This window comes from Rhea americana, unplaced genomic scaffold, assembly GCF_003343005.1.
Source record: "Rhea americana isolate MKP2758 unplaced genomic scaffold, rheAme1 scaffold_253, whole genome shotgun sequence".
Classification (NCBI taxonomy): domain Eukaryota; kingdom Metazoa; phylum Chordata; class Aves; order Rheiformes; family Rheidae; genus Rhea; species Rhea americana.
This window is the reverse complement of record NW_028186372.1, coordinates 501,010-520,736: the sequence shown is the minus strand read 5'-3', so window position 1 is coordinate 520,736 and position 19,727 is coordinate 501,010. Positions and strand designations below refer to the sequence as shown.

The 19,727-nt window shown below is 41.7% G+C and overlaps 1 protein-coding gene across 1 annotated transcript in view; it reads right to left on the bottom strand.

Moving 5' to 3' along the window:
• The window catches only part of MCF2L2 (MCF.2 cell line derived transforming sequence-like 2), a 142,353-nt gene that overhangs the window by 1,012 nt on the left and 121,614 nt on the right, over positions 1-19,727 (bottom strand). The window contains exons 27-31 of the mRNA XM_085307105.1: positions 19,339-19,411; positions 16,161-16,270; positions 2,099-2,217; positions 1,392-1,504; positions 252-355 (exon numbers count right to left, since the gene is read on the bottom strand). Coding sequence (XP_085163231.1) covers positions 252-355; positions 1,392-1,504; positions 2,099-2,217; positions 16,161-16,270; positions 19,339-19,411 — 519 coding nt within the window. The remainder of the gene's footprint in view (positions 1-251; positions 356-1,391; positions 1,505-2,098; positions 2,218-16,160; positions 16,271-19,338; positions 19,412-19,727) is intronic.

The following is a 19,727-nucleotide window of genomic DNA, read 5'->3' as shown; positions in this document are numbered from 1 at the left end:
AGAAGGGGAAGACAGTGAGACTGTGCCAAGATCAAGCTGCTGTGTCTAGCTAGCTCTGACACCCAAGGTAGCAAATTTCAGGCTAGCCCAGCTGTCTCACCAGAGACTACAGCATAGACTCTCAGCACCGGCTGAGAACTGCAATATAGAAAGTGCACTGTTTATTGCATCCTTCTTTCACTAATGGGGAAAAAAAGAAAAAGAAAAAAAAAGGATGGTTTCAAATACCAGTAAGACATTGCCTCTATTACCTGCATTGCTGTTCTTAATTATGTTGTTACTGTCCCCCTCTGCTGGCTGCAGTATACTGGAAGGAACCCAGTCACTTTTCTCAGAAACAAGTTTCTTCACTAACCTGAAATGCAGAGAACAGAACATTTTCCCTCATTCCCTGGGTTGTGTTTCTTAGAGGTGTATGTTGGACACCTATTTCCAAAGCTAAGAAGACAGAGATTACCAAGTAGGTGCAAAACATGTGCTAGGACCGAGGGCAGCCCTAAAGGTCACCAGCGTCTAGGCTTAAGTTTCAGCAGCCTGAGACTACGGTGGTGACCCAGGATCCTAGAACAAGCTCACATGCAAGGAGACTGTGTGTGACAATGAAGTAGTGGCCTTGGTCTGTCTTTGAGACCCTGGGCTAAACTCAGAGCTGAAGAAACTGAATCTTCCATATTGTCCACCCCTCTTGCTGTAAATACCATGCTAAGTGGATGGTTTTAGTCCATCTCCCATCATGGGACTTGCTCCCACCTCAGCTGCATGTCCCTCTGAGTGAGAACCATGGAGTCTGCCTGCAAGGGTCCTTCAAGGAGATCAGATCATCTTCCTCCAAATTTCCCATGGAATGAGAATTCAGACACTAGCCAGGTCTGTTCCTAACACTCACTGGTCAGCAAGTGAGAAAAAAATTCTGAAAGGTATATGAGCTTAAGAGGGCCAGATTCATTCCACTCTTTCAATCACTTCTGAGTATATTTATATTTAGCCTTATATTTAAGCCTAAACATGCTCTCAGGTTCACTGCTGCAGCTCTGTTGAAGGCATGGGGATTTTACTGATGTATCCTATGGGAGGAGGCTACCTTTGATAGTTGTCTTTTTTGCTTGAAGGTGTCAATAGCCCAGATATTCCCCCCTCTTTCCCTTTATGCAAATGTCTGTCCTCTTGAGCCTCATGCCACAAGCACTTTGGATGAAAACTAACTACGTGGATTTCATCAAAGCTGCTCATCTGTTCATGGCCCTCATTGCCTCCTTCACATTCCTGTCAGGGGGCTGAGWGGATTCTGCTCGATTTTGAAGATGTTTTTACGTTCTTCTAAACATCTTCCACCTTTTCCAGAAAGTTACAGCTGCTCTAGCTGCTATATTCTGTCTCTCTACTGTACTTACCACTGTCCGTTTTCTCCYTCCTGCACAAACTGCACTAAATCTCCATCTTCTAGTGTAAGGGAATCTGRGAAACAGCTGTCAAAACTGCCTTCTACCCGGAAAAGATTGGTCCCCTAGAATGAATGGAATAATGCACCAGAAATACAGTCACCATGGATGAAAAAACACTGTGCAAGAGAGAGATGCTTTGGTTAAATACAGAATTAGGCATTATAAGCAGTCAGAGACTTCATCTCTAGGGAATTCTGTTACTTTTTGTTCTTTTTATTATGCCCAGGTTAAACGTTATTCAATTTTATGACAGAACTAGCCTGAGCATTCAGGTGTTAGAATTAATCAACCTGTCATTATTCTGACAAAGAAATTGGGCTTGAGACATAAGCTTAAGTGACCTGGAAAAATCTGAAATTACTTATTTTTAAAGGGCTCACAGCTTTCTCCCACTAAGTTAATGTTAGRAGTTACTTACTCCTATAAAGATAAAGCTGCAGCTTGCAAGTAAGAGTGACTTCCTATGACCCTGATACATAAAATAACCAYGGAAGAAAATCCCCCAACACCCCAGGTCACAGTCCTATCTCCTGTCTTCCCACACATCCATGATTTAAGGCTGGTGTAAAAACAAACTCTGCAGTTTAAGTCTTGTTCTTAATAGATGAGAAGGTTGCATTAAGAAAGAGATTAGTGTATTTTGAAAGAGCAATTACATTGTTAGTGTTGGTCTCTTCTTCCATGTCAGAAGAGTTGGAGAGTTCATCTGTGCTGGAGGGGATGGCTTCAAAATCTTCAAATGTGTCTAGAGATGGCATCTGCCTGCTGGGCCAACCTTTTCCAAAAAGATGAAACAAAAACAGAGTTTGGTCATCAGCCCCTTCTAGACTCAAGCTTTTAAAAATAATAAAAGTCACAATTTCATTTCCCACTGTTCCACTCACTGAAGTACTCGTAGTTTTTATAGCTGGTTCCCTGATTTTGCCATAAAAATTAGGGTGCAGTTATTATCCTCTCTCTAAAGGAGTGTACTACTTGCTGTCATCTGGGGGAGGGCAGATTGCGTGGCCATGATATATGTGTGCAGCAATACACTGTGCACTTAGCATGCTGAATCCCTTCAGCTCACAATGTACCGAAAGCAATGGCTACGGTTATTTCCGTAGAATAAATGCTGTGGCAAATGATACCKTTGCTTATGTGATTTTCAGCATGGCATACTCCTTCTGTTTCCAGCTTACCTCCATACATTTATCTGGCACMTGAGGCCCAGAGCCATTGAATTTCATCTGACTTCTGATCTCCATCTCACCCCAAGGTGATACTACCACCTGAGCAAATTACAAGACCATCCCTTGAAGTAGGCTTGAAACGCAAGGAAGGGACAGAATACAGAGCAAGGCAAGGCGACAAACAGATTTTCAATTGTGAGGAAAGAAGATCTTGTTAGTATTTCTGCTATGAGCACTTTTGTTGCATGATTTGCATGCATAAACACCATAGCCCTGTGCAAGGTACCTAATGAGAAAGAGAGAGAGATCCCCCACCCAAGCACGTGACCTTGTGTATAAAACCATGCTGAGAGGCTGCTTCCTGAGGGAAATTCGGACTAAGCTTTGTAAGTCCCACCTGCCTGAGGCTCCCGGGATGGAAAGGTAGCTCTGTCTCTCTCTACAGACAGTGCTCTTGCTCCATGCTTTCCTTCATGCTTGATGCCCACCCCTTTTCTGATACTGATGACTACAGCCCAGCTAGGAAGAAACAGGCTTTGCGTCTATCAAGGGATCCTGCAGTCCAGAGAGGTATGAGCCGAGGGGAGTCAGTCAAATCATCTTGTGCCTTCCTCCTTACTGCACCTGCTGTAAGTTCGGCAATCCACAGGGACGTGGGCAGGGCAGAGGCTGAATCAAGCTCTTTACAGCTTGTGAGTGTTTGCTCCCAGCATGGCAAAGCAGTGCTCTGCCAACAAGGCTCAGAGCCAGGTGCTCATGCAGTGGATTTATGCACAAGCCAGAACTCCCAGGCCACAGCAAAACCTGCCCTCAGACAACACAAAACTCAAGCAGGGCAGTTTGGGGAGTAAACAGAAAAGCAATCTGATCTGGCAATCACAGGCTTATTAATAGGTTTATTTAACCCCTCCCCATTCCCATCCTTCCTCCTATAGGCACCAGTCTTGGCAACGTGCAGTCACGCAGCTGCGCAGCCCCTTCTCTTCCCTCCCGTTATACAGTGGCTGCAGCTCCACCACCGCAGGGAGGAGACAGCAACTTCCTTCCACYACAGCAGCATCACCAATCATAACCCTACAGGTATGGTTATGTCATCCAGGTGACACTTCTCAAGGTATAAGCTGGCCTGTGAAATGGGATTCATGTGCTGGGTTGTGAGGGTCCACACCATGGGTCTATACCAACAGGGCTTTCAGACCAAAGAGACAATTTCAACTACAGACTGTGCAGGCTATAGAGCTGGGCCCTGTATGTCAGTAGAACGACACCAGCAAAGCGCTACCAACTGGCTACAAGGATCCATTGGTGCTAGTGAGCATTTACACCGCCAGAGCAATTTCAGTCCAAATTCACAGCCTGAGCTACAAACACCAAAAGAAAAAGAAACTCCCCTTCCTACTTAGACAAAACTTCAGTGGGCTTCTGCCCCTGTAATTTGTAGGATGTAAAAGGCAGCAGCGGAAACAAAAAGGGTTTCTTACAATACCTGCACCTTCTCGGCCTTCCTCTTCCTTATTAACTGCTACTGCAGTTTCAGAGATTGCAGAGCCTAAGTAAGATYTACATGCTTCATTCAAGCTATAAAATAACACAGATCAAATTCTGAACTCTCTGACATCAGTTCAAAGAAATATTTTCAACAGTGCCTGATCTACATAAAACCAGAATCTGGTACATTGTTTCTATACCTGGTATGTCACTCCAGGTTGGTCTTTCATTGCTTTCAAAAGGAAATAGTATTCATTATATGGGGAAAATGGAGAGATATCTTTAAGTTAAAGGGAGTAAATGTTGTCATAAACTTATATTATGCTCTCAAATTGAGTTAATGATACATGTTTTAATTGCATTTACCTGTCTGTGAAGCAGATCTAGGTACTGGTCTTGTGGTGGAACCGGTACTACATTTAGTCTGGGCCAATATGGTGTTCTCAAAAGCATCTGTGACAGGAAGTACAATTTTGTGTCTTAAAAGTGAAATAGTGATCAGACAACCAGTACAACGTGAATTCCTGTATTGTCTCTGCAACTGGTAGTCTCTTTAACAGCAAACAGACTGGGCTCCAACAGTTGTGAAAAGATGAATAAAAAGACAGCAGCATCCCACAGAAAAACAGTAACAATCAGAGATGGTCTAAGAATAACCAAAAGAACCAAACAGAAATACTGAGGTTAATTAATGACACTGACTGCCAAGTGAACGGTGCAGTGTTCCATTTCACTACAGCTTCCTTGTGCATTTTTATTAACATACTCTCCTCGCAGCATTCTGTTGGGGATGGCATTTGGTTTTGATGCCCTCCATACAGCAATGAAAACAGACCAGGGAGGCTGCTCTTCCCTGCCAGAAATGAATGATATCACTGCTAATGAATGCATTTTTGTGGGGAAGTCTATACCTAAGCAAACTATCTCTTTAGTGTCATTAATTCTGTTAGAGCTCTAGCAGCAGCAGTATCTGCTGGCAGGGGGATGACAACGTTCATTGTTTCCTACTTAAAGAAACTCGGTTGCMTGTTGTGCAGTAAGACCACAGTTTTCAACTTGTGAGGACTAACTTAGTTCTGAGAACAGTACCTGAGCCCTGAAATATGCCCTGCCTCTGTAATGACATGTTATAGTGAGATGAGAACTATCCGTCATTGAAAAGAAGAGAGGTGCAAGSATCAAAGTTCGGGAGACTGGTGCTGGGTGTCAGGATGGTCCTGAACTTAGTGCTAGGGGTCATTAGCAAGAAATATTCTGCAAACACCAAAACCACTGATTCATCTACTGCCTCTGAAATATTTCTTTCAATCTCTCTGTTCTGGTTTCCTCTTTTGCTGGGACTGACATGGGAGATAGCTCTGAATATGTCACCAGTGCCACCACTGACCTGGTCACCTGCCCTTTCTACCAAGGTTCTGTGCAGAGCAATAGAGTCAAAAGAAATGACTCCTCAGCTTGCATCTCCCTCCTCCCCATCCTGCAAGGGGGCTACCCTGCAGCTCGGGCCCCCRGGGCAATATGCTCTGGCAGGTCCAGATGTAAAGGGGAGTGCTGGCAATGGAAGTTGGTGATCTTCCAGTGTTTGGGGAATGACTTCCTGGTTTAACTCTTTAGTATTGTTTATTGAACTGTAACCAATAATCCTGCTGCAACACACRGGTGGAAAGTCTGCTTGACTGAAATGAAACACTGCACTTTAAATGGATATTAATGTATGGGCTAGCCTCCTTCGCACTCCTCATGCACCTGGCTGCTGTTCYTCCCGTTAGCTGTAGCCCCTGACAAGGGAAGAGGGAAGCAAGTGCCAGACTACGGATGAAGGTAAGAAGTAGCCCCTCGGCTACCTATGGCTGCCTAGATCTCTCTTCCCCCTTCATGGGAAGGGGTAGAAGCCAGCCAGAAAATAACTGATCCAGCTCACAGTCTAGACCATCACCTCCCRAAAGAGGCACAGATCCAGGGGGTTAATTTAGGCCCATCCCTGAAAAAGTTGGTAAATATAGCATGCAGGGGACAGGCAAGAAGGTGACAAACTGCGTTTGCAACAAGAATGATCTGACACCAAACCTCCAATGCCTTTACGGACTCCAGTGTCATGTACCAGCAGTGATGAGAGGTGAATTCAGTGGATGATATCAAAAGAGTGCCAAACRGGCTTTCATGCAGGATGGAAATACTCATACCTTCAAACCCCAGGGGAGTTGGGTCACTCTTTATTTCATGTCTCTTGACTTTAACTGCAGGAACAAGGGGACCTGTGTAAAGTTTGCAGAGTCACAAGGCTGTAAATATTGTTAAAGGCAAAACTTGCTTTCCCATTACCTGACAACATGACCTGGAATAACCAAACCTGCYCAAAATTTAAAGTGTAAGATAAGAAAAACAAAAAGCAGCTTAATTCATAAGAATGACCAACAGCTAAGCTGTAAGGGGTGATGTGGATAAGAAACAGAGCCATTTTTGCAATAGGCATTAAGGCACAGAACTTGTATCTGCTTCCAGTCAGGTTTTGCAGATGTTTCCTCCCTGCCTTGTCCAGGAGATGGCACTAACTCATATGGACTTGCAGTCTCAGCTTTTTACCTTTACTGGTGCTTCTCCTGTTCCTGACTACATGTGCAGAGGAACGGTGATGTGACAGGGCTAAATTGCTAGCAGCAAGGATCAGGAACGCTGCAGTAAACAGTGGCCCTGAATGAGAAAATCCAAACACCCTGGCTAGGCTTGCATATGGCTAAGGGCGAGACAAGACTTTAGACATCTTATTTTGTCTCCTAAAATATTATCTTAAAGAGGCTGCAGTACATAAAATATATAATTGAAAAACATTGATTTTGTTTTCTAGCTTTTACAATAATTATAACAATATTTTTTCTCAGCCTTCCAAGAAATTTGCCCAACAGTCTTGTGGTGGACAGGATCCTAGGACAGGACTGCTGGACATAAAACTTTAACAAAATTTAAATTTCATTGTAATTCACACACGCGCTCTTCAATAAAMCATGCTAAAGAACAACTTAGGGATACAAGCCGCCGAGTTCATTTCTGCACAGCTGCTTCTTTCCATCTCCTGACTTAGGTAATAACTCCCTCTGTTACAAGTCTTCCCATAGCCTAGATAACTAACCATGTATTTCTGAAGCTGTTGCAGAGGACAGAGAGCTATGAGACTCTCTCTTCCTGTATTGTGCTCATCATTTCCATGTGGCAACGCCATATGGTCTAAAGAGCGGCAAAATAATTTGTAGGCAGAAGCAATATCAGATCCTTCTTCTGCCTATAAATCCCATGACGCTCTCATTTCATGACACTCCAGAAGTCCGTCCTTTCAGATACTTGTCATTTCATTGCACAGTCAAAGATCAGATTCACGTCCTTCACAGCTATTTAGGACGTACTGCATCAAGTACTGTGTAACCTTCTTCCTGATGAACAAGTAGCAAAGCGTTTGGTACAAATGAATTTAGCCTTTTTTCTCCCATTCTGTTTTGGTTTATGAATTGCCCTCTAAATCTTAAACTTGCAAATAAGTCCCTTCACTTCGTTCCAAGAAGTGCCAAAAGACAGTACCTTCCATTTTCAAAAACAACTTTAGACGTAGGCACCTATGCCTAAAATCCCACTGATTTTCAACACTATCAACTTGCCAAAATGCATAGGTTGCTCTCAAGATGAAACATAGGCACAAGTGTAATAACTTAAAATAATTTTTGTAGAAGTGCCTTTTCCCAAAATATTTACAGCTCAGGMATAAAACTTCTGCAAGTTCCCACAGGAAATCTGTAGGAGCCAATGCCTTCTGGGCATCTAACTGCCTTTAGCACTTCTGAAAACTTCCTTTCAATCAGTATCGCTAATCAAAACTGTGATTATGGTAAATATGCTTAAAGTGACACCTACTGCTACTCTATTTTTGGCTTGATTTCTGGCTTTTTTTACCTGATATTTACTAGGCAATGAGAAGATTCTGTCCTTAAAAGCAAAATTTCTAAACAGCTTCAAGGAAATGGAGAAATAATTTTTATTGAATTTCAGTTAATCCAATCCCAGGGAGAAGCTGGGAACCTAACCCCACATCAGCCAAAAATTAATCCAATTTCCATGGAAACCAGCACCACTCTTTGAAGCCTATTATGGAGAAACTGAGTAGAGTCATTATATATGCTTGGAGCACACCTCAGTGTACATTCAAAATGTCTTGGCCTGTCTCCCCACAAGTTTTAGACGCTCTGGTCCTGACTCTTCTCTTACCAGAACCTCCTGTATTTATAAAAATTGAGCCTGATGAACACACTCTGTTAACAGCGTTTGGCAGTAAATGCATCAGTCAGCAGGAAGGGAGAAGGGTAGCTAAGCAAGCAGCAGGACGGTACCTTTGGTCACAGCAGATGCATTAACTGTGGTGCTGATGGAGGAGGCTAGGGAAAAGCGACGGGTAACTTCTCTTTCCTTAGATTCTGGATCTAGTAGAACAGACAGATGCAATGCAGGGCAGGATTAGAGGTTAATAAGCACTAAGGGTTAAAGATGTCCAAAGCAAAGCAGCAATTGGAAAAGGGCAAATAAAAGACAGGTTGCTCCCTTAAAACAGCCAGGAAAGAAATCCTCAGAGTGAGAAGCATAGAAAATATTCAAATAAATGCATTTTAAAAGCACTTGCAATTGTACCAGTCTTAATACTATGGAAGGGAAACTTGTGCCAGTTAGTATTTTAGCAACCAGCTAATCTAAATACAGCTACAAAACAAACAGGGATGAGCATGATGATTAGAATGAGTGTCTACAGATGAGGTCTAGATTATTTTATAGACATTGAACTGCTTGTTCTGTGATGACTGACCTAAAATACATTGAAAAACACATATTCATGGGTGAGAGTTCACATTTGTCATTTMTGGAAGTTAACGGTGTGAATGCCTTAAAACATTCTCTGAGCCTTCAGCTTAATCAGTGTAAATCAGCTTGAAGAAAGTGAAGGTAACAGAGTGTTTTTGGTTTATTCTAGTTAGAATCGTGCCTTTTCTCAAAGTCAGTTCAGGAATGAAGGTRTAACTTCCTTACATTTCATTGTGAGGTGTGAGTAGAATTTTTAACCCAAAATATTTCATAAACCAATCAAAGGTGTAAACTAGCTGCTAGCTTCAGAGAGCACAAGGTGTTTCAAAACACACAGAGGTCATTAAACAGCTCCCAAGAGATTCTGTCTGCACATACACAGGGGCATCTGGGTGCCTCTTGCATCTGCCAACTGCAGCAGGATCATCTGAGATAAAAAATTGCTCACTTACAAATATTTCAGGATTAATTTTTAGTCTCTGATACTGTAAACCCTCTAAGCATATGTGCTGCTGTACTCAAGTGATTTTTTTCACTGAGAAATGAGTAAAGCTATTCATATGCTTAATATATCAGTTTCAGTAAGATACTTGAACACTTAACTCTACCAGGACACAACTCACTGGAAAATGGTATYAGAATTGGCTTGAAATATTCTGTTGAAGTTTTTCAGATTGGTCAAAAACTGTTTGTTATTTTCAGATTTTGCTTTTTAAGAAAATCAAAGATAGAATTAGGTTAAAATTAAATGCTTCTTTTTTTCACTAAAAATCTTCCCGGGGTAGATGATTTGTGTCACACAAAGCTCTTTGTGTGACACACACACACATGCTTATATGCTTTGCTGAATCTTAGCCCAGATGTTCCTAGATGGTGACTGTGATTGAGAGAGGCTTTTCCATTCCACGTGTCTCCTTTCTCTTGTTATCTCGATCTTTCTTTTTCTCGCTGTCTTTCACTCTCTCTCTCTCTTTTTTTATTTTTTTTTTTTTTGGCCTTATAGCAACTATACTACTGTGAAGATCTGTCAGTGATCTTAAAAGTCTCTTTCCTGCTCCTAACCTTCACATTTCCCTATTTCAGTGTTAAGACACACAAATTTGCTCTTCACTTTGTTTATTCCTTATTTCTACCTAGGAAACATCACTTTAACTGTATGTTTCCAGTAGAGTAGAAATGACCATGACTGGTTGGACTGCAATTTCTATTATGTTTTATTAGGCCGTAACATTAGAAAACCATACTAGGTCTCTAAAAATCTCAGTGTAATTTTAACTGTAGATTGGCTACTGTTGCCTCTGTAAAAAGACTGCAAATTCTGTGACTACCTCACGTACTTCCTTACGAATTTACTCATAAAACTGCATATATTCAAGTATGTCTGTATTCAGAGCTCTTAAAAAGCTTAAGAAAAATGAGAGGCTAAACTCTGCCCTTAGTGACAATTACAGTGGAACTATTATTCCACATTTATGCTGCTGTAACTACCCTTATTGATATGCAAAGAAAATTTAACTTTCTAATTGTGGCACTGGGCTACATCTACATCATGTTGTGCAGTTCCCTGCAGCTCTTAGMCAGCCTATGTCAGCTCCGTGGAATATGGACTTGGCCCATCAATAGGGCAGCTTTTGCAGCACAAGCCACGAAGGGAGATGTAGAGAGCTAGGGGTACAGGCTGCCACAGGTGGTGCTAGGTCTGGTACTGCTGCCTTGGGCGTCTCCACATGCAGGATGGTGAAGTTTCTCCTCCAGACATCAGCCTCTCTTTGGCCAATACACCAAAGTGCTTCTAGACAGTGTTTTCTTCCCTGAGATGTCCAGCCTGGTGAGAAAGTTCAGCAATGGTTTCAGCACCCACCTCCCACTGGCAGATGGGATCCATCAGGCAATCTTGGTTTCCCTTCCTTTTACGTGCTCTGAACATGACCAGACACACCAGGTCAGACCAAAGTGCCCTCAGCTCAGTATGCCATCTCCTGCCATGGCCAGTAATGGATCCTTAGACAAAAGGGACAGAGCAGGACAAGCCTACTGCAGTAACTTCCCTCTGACCCTCTCAGAGATTCTTGTCTGCTTTAATAACACGGTCCACGTAGTGCTAACACAGTTAGGTGTCATCATGGCCTACAGAAATGACCACGCTCTGCAAATCATCCGGCCTGTTTGCAGACTGCAGTTTCCAAGCTGAGTTTCCTCTAGGCCAGACCAGACTAATAACTGAACAGCACAAGTGGAATGAGCAAACACGGGATATTGCACAATGGAGATTTGTTAAAGGAATCTCAAGTCACAACCAGTTCCTGCAAGTCTTTGAGCTGAGAGTGCCTACAGCTTAGAGGGTGTGAACTCTTCTGAACTATGCTTTGCTATCTAGAACATGGAATGACTGAGTTAAAGGAAACACATCTAACAAGAAACGACAAATTCAGATAAAAGAGAGGATGGCCAAACCAAAAGTGCAGATCCAAACTCCTTTGAGCTACAGCATTTTCCCGCATTTCTGAAATCTGCAAGTAATCTGTATATTGTAATTGATTTCACCAACTAACAGAATCTGAAAAACACTCTYTTTTTTTGTATTTAGACCTTTGAATTAACTTGTCCATCTTGGATCTTTCTACYAAGCACAGCCTTAGCCTTGCAGCCAGAATCTTAGGGCTGCTCTGGCTCTTGGTGTGTTCTCATCTACTTAGTAACATTGTAATTCAATACTTCCCTGTTTCTCTTCATGCTTTGGCCTTGTTTCCTCTTGATGCTTAACCTCCCCATCATTGCACACTAATACTTCCCTGTTTCTCTTCATGCTTTGGCCTTGTTTCCTCTTGATGCTTAACCTCCCCATCATTGCACACTAACCTTTTGTCTCATAGAAAAAAAATCATTTACCAGAACAGAAGAAAAGCAAAAAATAGCAATAATATMATGAATAATTATGTTATCTGATGTGAATATAATTGTTCGATTTCATTTATATTTGCATTTCTTTCTTTCCTCTAAATCTCTTCCTAGTACAGCCATCACAGGAACATGCAATGCTCTCTACCCATAGATATTAAGCATTTTTTAAACATATAAGCATGAAGACTCAGAATATACCATTTTACAGATGCAAAAACAGAGCTGAAGTGACCCACGTACAGTTGCATAACCTAATTAGGGAACAAATGGCAATAAACCCCAAATCTTCTGAATCCCGGTTCTCCAGTGTAATCGTTAAGCTATGATTCTTTAATGGCAGAGCAACATTTAATAAACCAAAGAGATGCAACCAATGAACAATATAACACATCAAAACCCAGTGTAGCACAGCACAGACAAGACACTCTTCCCTTCAAGCCAGTAAACTGCTGAAAGAAGTTAGATGTTGTTGTGATTTAAAAAGTCTTCACATTTTGGCCTTTGAGAGAAACTGGAAACAAAAATTACTTGCACTTTGTACCCCAGGAAAACAGACGACCAGCCAACTCAAAGGCTGCCTTGCCAACACTGCTGTTGGAGCAATTTTTGGTAACAGGGTCTTTGAGAACAGGAGCCATATGTGTGTATCAGACAGGCACATTTTGGTGGGATGCAGCAGGACTTTAGGAAATAGTGATGGATGGCACTATGGGATGGAGCAAACATTGTGGGAGTGCAGGAGACAGATGGCCAGAGACCAAATGCTGCATGTGGTGATTTTACCTTTGGGAGGAGCTCTGCGGTTGGAAAGACCTTGCAATGTGAATCGCTTTCTAGCAAGCGCTGTGCGCTCAAGGTTAAGGCTGGTGGAAGCATCAACTAGGAGAGAGAGGGAGAGGGAAGAGAAATAAGGAAGGTAGGGTGAGCCTTTCAGCTTATGGGAAGGGARAGGTTAAAACTGGATGAAAACTAAAAATAAATTAAAAAATTTTGATTCAGTTCAAGCTTGAGCAAGAACTAATCAATTAAGAAGGTGACATGAGGTCAGGGCAGTTAAACTAGCTGAGTCAAACAGAGCCCCTGGGCTGAATTTGGCTCACTGAGTTTCAATGGAGGAAAAAAATAAATAAAAAATAAACCAAAAAAAAAAAAACAGGTGAAGGGATGTAGCTCTCATCAAAGGAAAACACAGTTTAGCAGCAAGCTCATTAAAAAGAATCTAGTGCCTTTCACTATGAAAACGTGTCATTGTGATCGGAACAGCAAGGCCACAGTGAGAAATAAGAGAAGCAGCCTTGCAGTGCAGGAGACATACAGAGAGCAAGTGTGAGCCATCACACTTCTGCTCTCCAGTACAAACACTGCAGAGTCTAACGTGCTCAGCTCTGAGCCTTACCTGCTGAAGTCTTTCTAACAGCTTCCAAAGCTGGCACATAGTCATGCACTCACTCTGGTGATTAGCTGCGAKGTAAGGAGTGCCATGCCAGCAAAGCTTACATGCCGGTCTCCTAAGTGAGAAAGCCAGCCATGCCACCTGACAATCACATTCACAGAGGTAAGTCACAGATGGATCTAGGTCCCAAGACTCTGAGCTTCAAAGATACGCAGTTACTCACATTGCAAGACAGGCAACACAGGAAAGGTTCATGGGAAAGGATCAGGAGAGAAACCATGGTCAGCTTGCCTGATTCTATGCCATAGGTTTTAACTAATAGCTAATTCCTCTTTTTTATTTCACACACTGTCTAGTACTAATCACTAGAGACATAAATGAAGACCAGAAATACAGAGGAAGCATGGAGAGACAATGAATTCAAACTGACTGACGAGTGACACACAGACACGCTGTGCTTCCAAAGGAAAGCGTATCCCATCACTTCTGGAAACCATTTCCAAATGTTTTAAGGATGAAAAGGTGATTGGCAGCAGTCAGCATAGACTAACAAAGGGGAAATCATGCCTGGCTAACCTGATAGCCTTCTGTGATGAAATGACCAGCTCAGGTGACAAAAGGAGAGCAAGGGATGTTGTTTATCTTGACTTTGAGTAAGGTTTTCAACACTTTCTCCTGTAACATCCTCACTGACAAACTGATAAAGGATGGACTAGRTAAGTGGACAATGAGGTGGACTGAAAACTGGCTGAACTTCTGGGCTTTGTGATCAGCAGCATGAAGTCCAGCTGGAGGTCAGTCAGTAGTAGCATTCTCCAGAGGTCAATAGTGGAGCTAATACTGTTTAACATCTTCATTAATTACATGGATCAYGGAGCAGAGCTCACCCTCAGCAAGCTCACAGATGATACAAGATTAGGAGGAGTGGCTGATACACCAGAGGGTTTTGCTGCCATTCAGAGAGACCTTGATAGGCTGGACAAATGGGCCAACAGGAACATCAGGATTGGCAAAATGCCAAGTTCTGCACCTGGGGAGGAATAATCCCAAGCACCAGTACAGGCTGCAGGCCGRTGGACAGGAAAGCAACTTGGCACAGAGGGATCTGGAGGTCCTGGTGGACAGCAAGTTGAACATAAGCCAGCAATGTACCCTCATGGCGAAGAAGGCCAACAGCATCCTGCAGTGCGTTAGGATGAGCATCACCAGCAGGTCGAGGGAGGTGATCCTTTCCCTCTCCTTAGCACTAGTAAGAGGCATCCGGAATGCTGGGTCCAGTGCTAGGTTCCCCAGTGCAAGAGAGACAGCCACATACTGGAGAGGCTCCAGCAAAGGGCCACTAAGACAGATGGGAGCATCTGTTGTATGTGAGGCTGATCGAGCTGGGATTGTTCAGAAGAAAAGGCTCGGGGGGGAGGGGGGGATCTTTTCAGTGTGGATGAATAGTTAACAGGTGAGAGTAAAGAAGTCAGAGCCAGACTCTTCTCAGTGGTGCCCAGTGACAGGAAGAGAGGCAATGGGCACACATTGATATACAGAAAATTCCATTTAAAAATATAAAAACACTATGAGGGTGGTCAAATGCTGCAACACGTTGCCCAGAGAGGTTGTAGAGTCTCCATCCTTGGAGATATTGAAAACCTGACTGGACAGGGCCTAAGCAACCCCACTTTGAGCAGCGGGGTTAGACTAGGTGATCTMCAGAAGTGCCTTCTAACCTCAGCAATTCTGTATGATCATATTGYAGGAGACYCAGTTCCCATATGGATTCAGTCAGGGAATTTACAGACCAGGCCCATGCAAAATACTGCTTTATATGTAGACAACTCATAATAACAGGCACTTATTGCAAATCCCAGCACCCTCAGTTCATACACTCATGCGTAAGTTRAACAAGTTAAAAAACACTACAGGAAAATTATTGGTATTTTTTAAAAGAAGGGTTTGCAAATTTAAAATGAAAGAGTGCTTTTCAACATTTTTTTTCCCCATATTCCAGTGGTCAAAAGCAAAAGTTACTTTTTTTTCTTTAGAAAAAAGACTTTTTTACCAAAAGAGTTTTTTTTACTTAATAATTGGACTTTTTCACGAAGAATCCATAACTTTCTCTTGAGAATGAAAACTTACTGCGATAGARAATCTTTTGGCCAATGGCCTTGTTTTCAGAGAAAAAAAAATATTTCCACATTTTTTGACCATCTCTATTAATAAATGGACCTGCTGTTATTTTAAGACTGAATTGGACATKCATGTCTTCTTTCCTTTTAATACCTTGCAATCTGATTTTTTCATATTATTAGAATGGTCTTTGATCTAACACTTCAAAATAATACTCAAAAGAGAAACTGCTGTTGAAATACTTTCTGTTCCTGCTACCTGCTACCACCAGGTAAGATCCGGTTTCTTTGCAGTGTTCACTTTAACCTACGTTGCACAGAATGTATCTATTGCATTTATGCCTTCAAATAGCGGAGGGTCTTTCAGCAACTGCATATGTATTTTTTTTTCTACCTTACACTAAGAGGAACCTATACACAGAAGGAGGAAAAATCCCTTTGACATAGAACAAGGAAATCTGTTAGTCCACTCCTTAAACAACCTCAGAATTAAATACAGCTAGAAAAAAAACTAAGCCAGAATATGGAGGGTTAAAATAATCACACTATAACCCCAAAATCCTATCTTTAAAGAACAAAAGTTGTCTAAACACAGCTGTAGTACATCAAAACTGACACTTAAAAATTCCTAAACTGCTAACACTCTTTTTGTGTTCAAGTTTCACAGTTCAGTCATTAGCTTTGTAGGACTGTGTTTTGAATACTGGATTTAAACAATATGTTTGAAGTATCTTCATCAAGTTCCAGAAATTGTGGTGCAAAGATAAAAATGCTCCCTTTGGAAGCAAAAACTCCATCTCAGAATTCCTACCTCTCTTTTGCCTGGTGCTTGGACTGGAATTCCTGTTTTTATTGTTAGATGCTTCCACGCTGGATGTTTCAGATTTATTTTCATATACGCTTGATGACTTCCTGCTATACCTTTGGACAAAAGAAATACAAAAATATTAGTTTCCTGCTTAATACCTTAAGAAACACTGAGTCAGATACCAGCACTAAGCAGCCTTTGTCACCCTCAACAGTGGAAGACTCAATTTCAGGAACAGAGGGAGGTTTCAAAATTTGTGCATCTGGTGAAAGTCTGCATCTGTGCAGGCATGTATGGTAAAAGAAACCACGCTAGCCCCTGCCTCTTGCCACAGCACGTCGTAAGTGAAATCCTTCATCTGAGTTGAAAGTGAAAAATGCAGGAAGGAACTGGTCAAATCTGCATGAACTCTTCTTGTAAATCCTACAGATTTGGAAGGAAGAGACGAGAAACTGGATTAGAAAAGAGGATGCCAGCTTTCCAGCCCTTGCAGCATGAGTGTATGTGGCTCCAGGGGAGGAGCGGTTACTGGTGGTACTGATCACCTAGAGGTCAGACCATGGGAACAGGAATATATGGGTTCCACCGGTCCCAAGATCCCCCTGTCTACCTCTTCTGTTTCTTCTGTTCCTCAAAAATACGAATCCAAGCAGGATACCCCTACGTGCAATCGAAGCACAGACTAAGGGCTCCCTCTTGCCAGACTTGCACAGGTGTAGACCTCGCAGTCATAACGGGATTAACCCGTTGCCCCAGGTTTCTGGGGAATTGAGGCAGCAAGCTGTTCTTATCTTCTCATCCTTGTTTGCCAAATGACTGGTGATTTAGTTTGGGTGTTTTAATATTGGACTGTTATCCTTGGCAGACTAAATATTCCACTCATTTCAATACATCTCCATGCTTGAAATACCAAAATACTCTGAAGTACTTTCCTGAACTGCTCATTATTAACATGTATCAGCAATTACCTTGCTCTTTACAATTAACATATGAACTTCTATACCTAACATTGGTGATGCCTGTCTTGGTGTAAGGGAAGGCCTCAGATATCATTAAAATCGTAAAAGCATTTGGAATACTAGAGATCTGTAAAAAACATTTCTAACTGCAAGGCAGCCTGGGAGAAACTGCTTTGTACTTGAAATTCTGACCTTCTTGTCATGGAACCTCAACCAACGTTGCTCTTGCCTCCTGCACAAAATCAAAATGTGATTTTGCAGCCTGATATCAGGTAAAAAATGGGGGGCACAAAATAAATATGGGAATAAATCCAAAGCACACTCACATTTCCTCCTTTTTCTTTCTCTGTTCCTTCCTGCCTAGGCTGAGATAACTGTGAAACATGCAGCTGATAGAGTCAGAGATTTACAGCTATGAGAAAGACACCAAAAAAAACACATCAACCTCTCTGAAACAGCATCTGCAGCAAAACTCCAAGTGTTTGAAAAATTCTGTGTATACCTGTGTGCTCAGCATATTTTTACATGGATGTATAACTAAATTGGTCATTTCCAGGAAAGCTGATACTTAAGCAGATGGAACAATAGTCTAAGTTTCATATATTTAAATAGATTAGAAAACAATACAAAGGATTGTTTCATTATCACTGAAATGCAGCAGTCATCCCTTGAGAGAGATACAGCAGCAATAGATACTGCGGTGCCATCTCATTCTAGGATTAAACACTGAAACTTGAGGGAAAGAATTTACAGAGAAAGGATTTAAATAGATTGAACAGGACTTAGTGACATTCAAAATCCACCTTTATTAAGAATACCAGTTCTGAGTGTGTCTTTTGCAAGAAAGGCCCTTGGAGACCTCAGCTCTGACCTTGAGTCAGCCCAGCCTTGCCTTATCTCATGGAGTTACAGTTTGAAGTGCTATGACGCCACATAAACAGATATGTCTCAGGGAGAGGGGGAATATCCTACAGACTCCCCTAATGTCACAGTACAGGGCTGACAATTCCAGTTAAACAGAGACATTGTGATACATGGGCAACCCAGGAGAGGGTGTGCCAGTGGTTAGATAAAATCTCCATAATTAATTAGCCTGCAACCACTGGCAGAGCCCTGACAATACTCATTGCTCTTTGGCTTATATTGTCTATCACCGGCTTAATAGCACTTTTGCATCCCAAACAGGCTGCAGAAGAGGCTCCACTCTCTGACGAACTCTAGATCCACCATTTAAATTCAGCCACTGTAGAGCCACCTCATGCTCCAATTCCCCTGTCTTTGCTTCTCTCTGAGACGCGCGTTAGAAAGGATCAAGGTGGCCTCAGCTTAGAATAGCAAATGGGACAGACTGTGCTTTGTTCAGGAAAGCCCGCTGCTTTGTTCTTTTATGACAGTTTACCATATTCTTCCAGTTACTATAATGAATGAACATCTGGAGCAGAAGGATCTAACCTTTTCTTCTCTGGAGTAGTTTGTACAGTAAAGACAACAAACATTTTATTTTTTCTTTGCTTAAACCACTCTAGGATAAATATCTAATCATGTGGTCTTTCTTCCTGGAGTTAATTAACTCTGCTGTTGTTTTTATCTACAATTTCTGCTTTGGAAACTCTCACTTCAAGAGCATTTTAAGAGGGCTATACATCTGGATTGATTTGAAATCTTTTTATGATTACATTTCATCTTTTATTGGAATCATTTTCTCCCTCTGTTTCCAAGGTGCTAGAATAACAGCGCTGCACCTACTTAAGATTTCTTGCATGGAGTTGCACAGCTCTCAAAGGCTGGCTACACCACCTAGAATCTCTTGATTTGGTTGATCCTGCTAAAATAGTAACAAGGAAACTTTTACAGCTTTGTGTCATGCCAATGCAGATTAAACTTGTCCAGAAACTGGGTCATTACAAAGATTTGCTGACATCTCTTCAACATCCCGGAAATGTGCTAATACATTTTGTCTAAACTTCTAGTTAATACGGAGAGTGTGGTTTTTTTGCAAGCCCAAATGATCTTTTTTGAAGTGAACTCTGCATTGTGATTTTGAGTTTCCCCACAAGCAAAACTTTTATCTGAATTTACATGGCTTTAAAGTATGTGAAGACAATTGAGTAAATTCATATGCAGGAAGCTAAACACAGAACACTAAGAATTTATGTGCTGCAAGGGTACAAAAACAAGCCAAAGACATGGGTGGCTCTGATATGCCATGAAAGCTGTGTTACCTGGTTATATTGGAGGAATTCATTGGTGCATGGTATACACTCTCAGTGATTCTTTGGTGTAGTTGGCTTGCTTCTGTTAAAGAGAAAGTAAAAAGAAATTGCTCCAAATTGTATGAATTGTTTCCTTGTTTGCCCAAGAGAGATAGAAAGAATGAAAGAAAATAAGGAAAGAAAAAAAGGGGAAAAAAAAAAAAAAAGGAAAAGAAAGGAAGAAAGACACTCTGCTGTTGAATTAATACTGACTTGTTGAATTAATACTGGAGGAATAAAACCAGATCCCAGAGTAGACCCAAAATACCCTTAAAACTTTGCTTTTGTCACATGTTCAGATTCAATGAAAATTTCAGGAGTGTTCCCTCTCACTGGAAAGCTGGAAAATCAGTGAGATT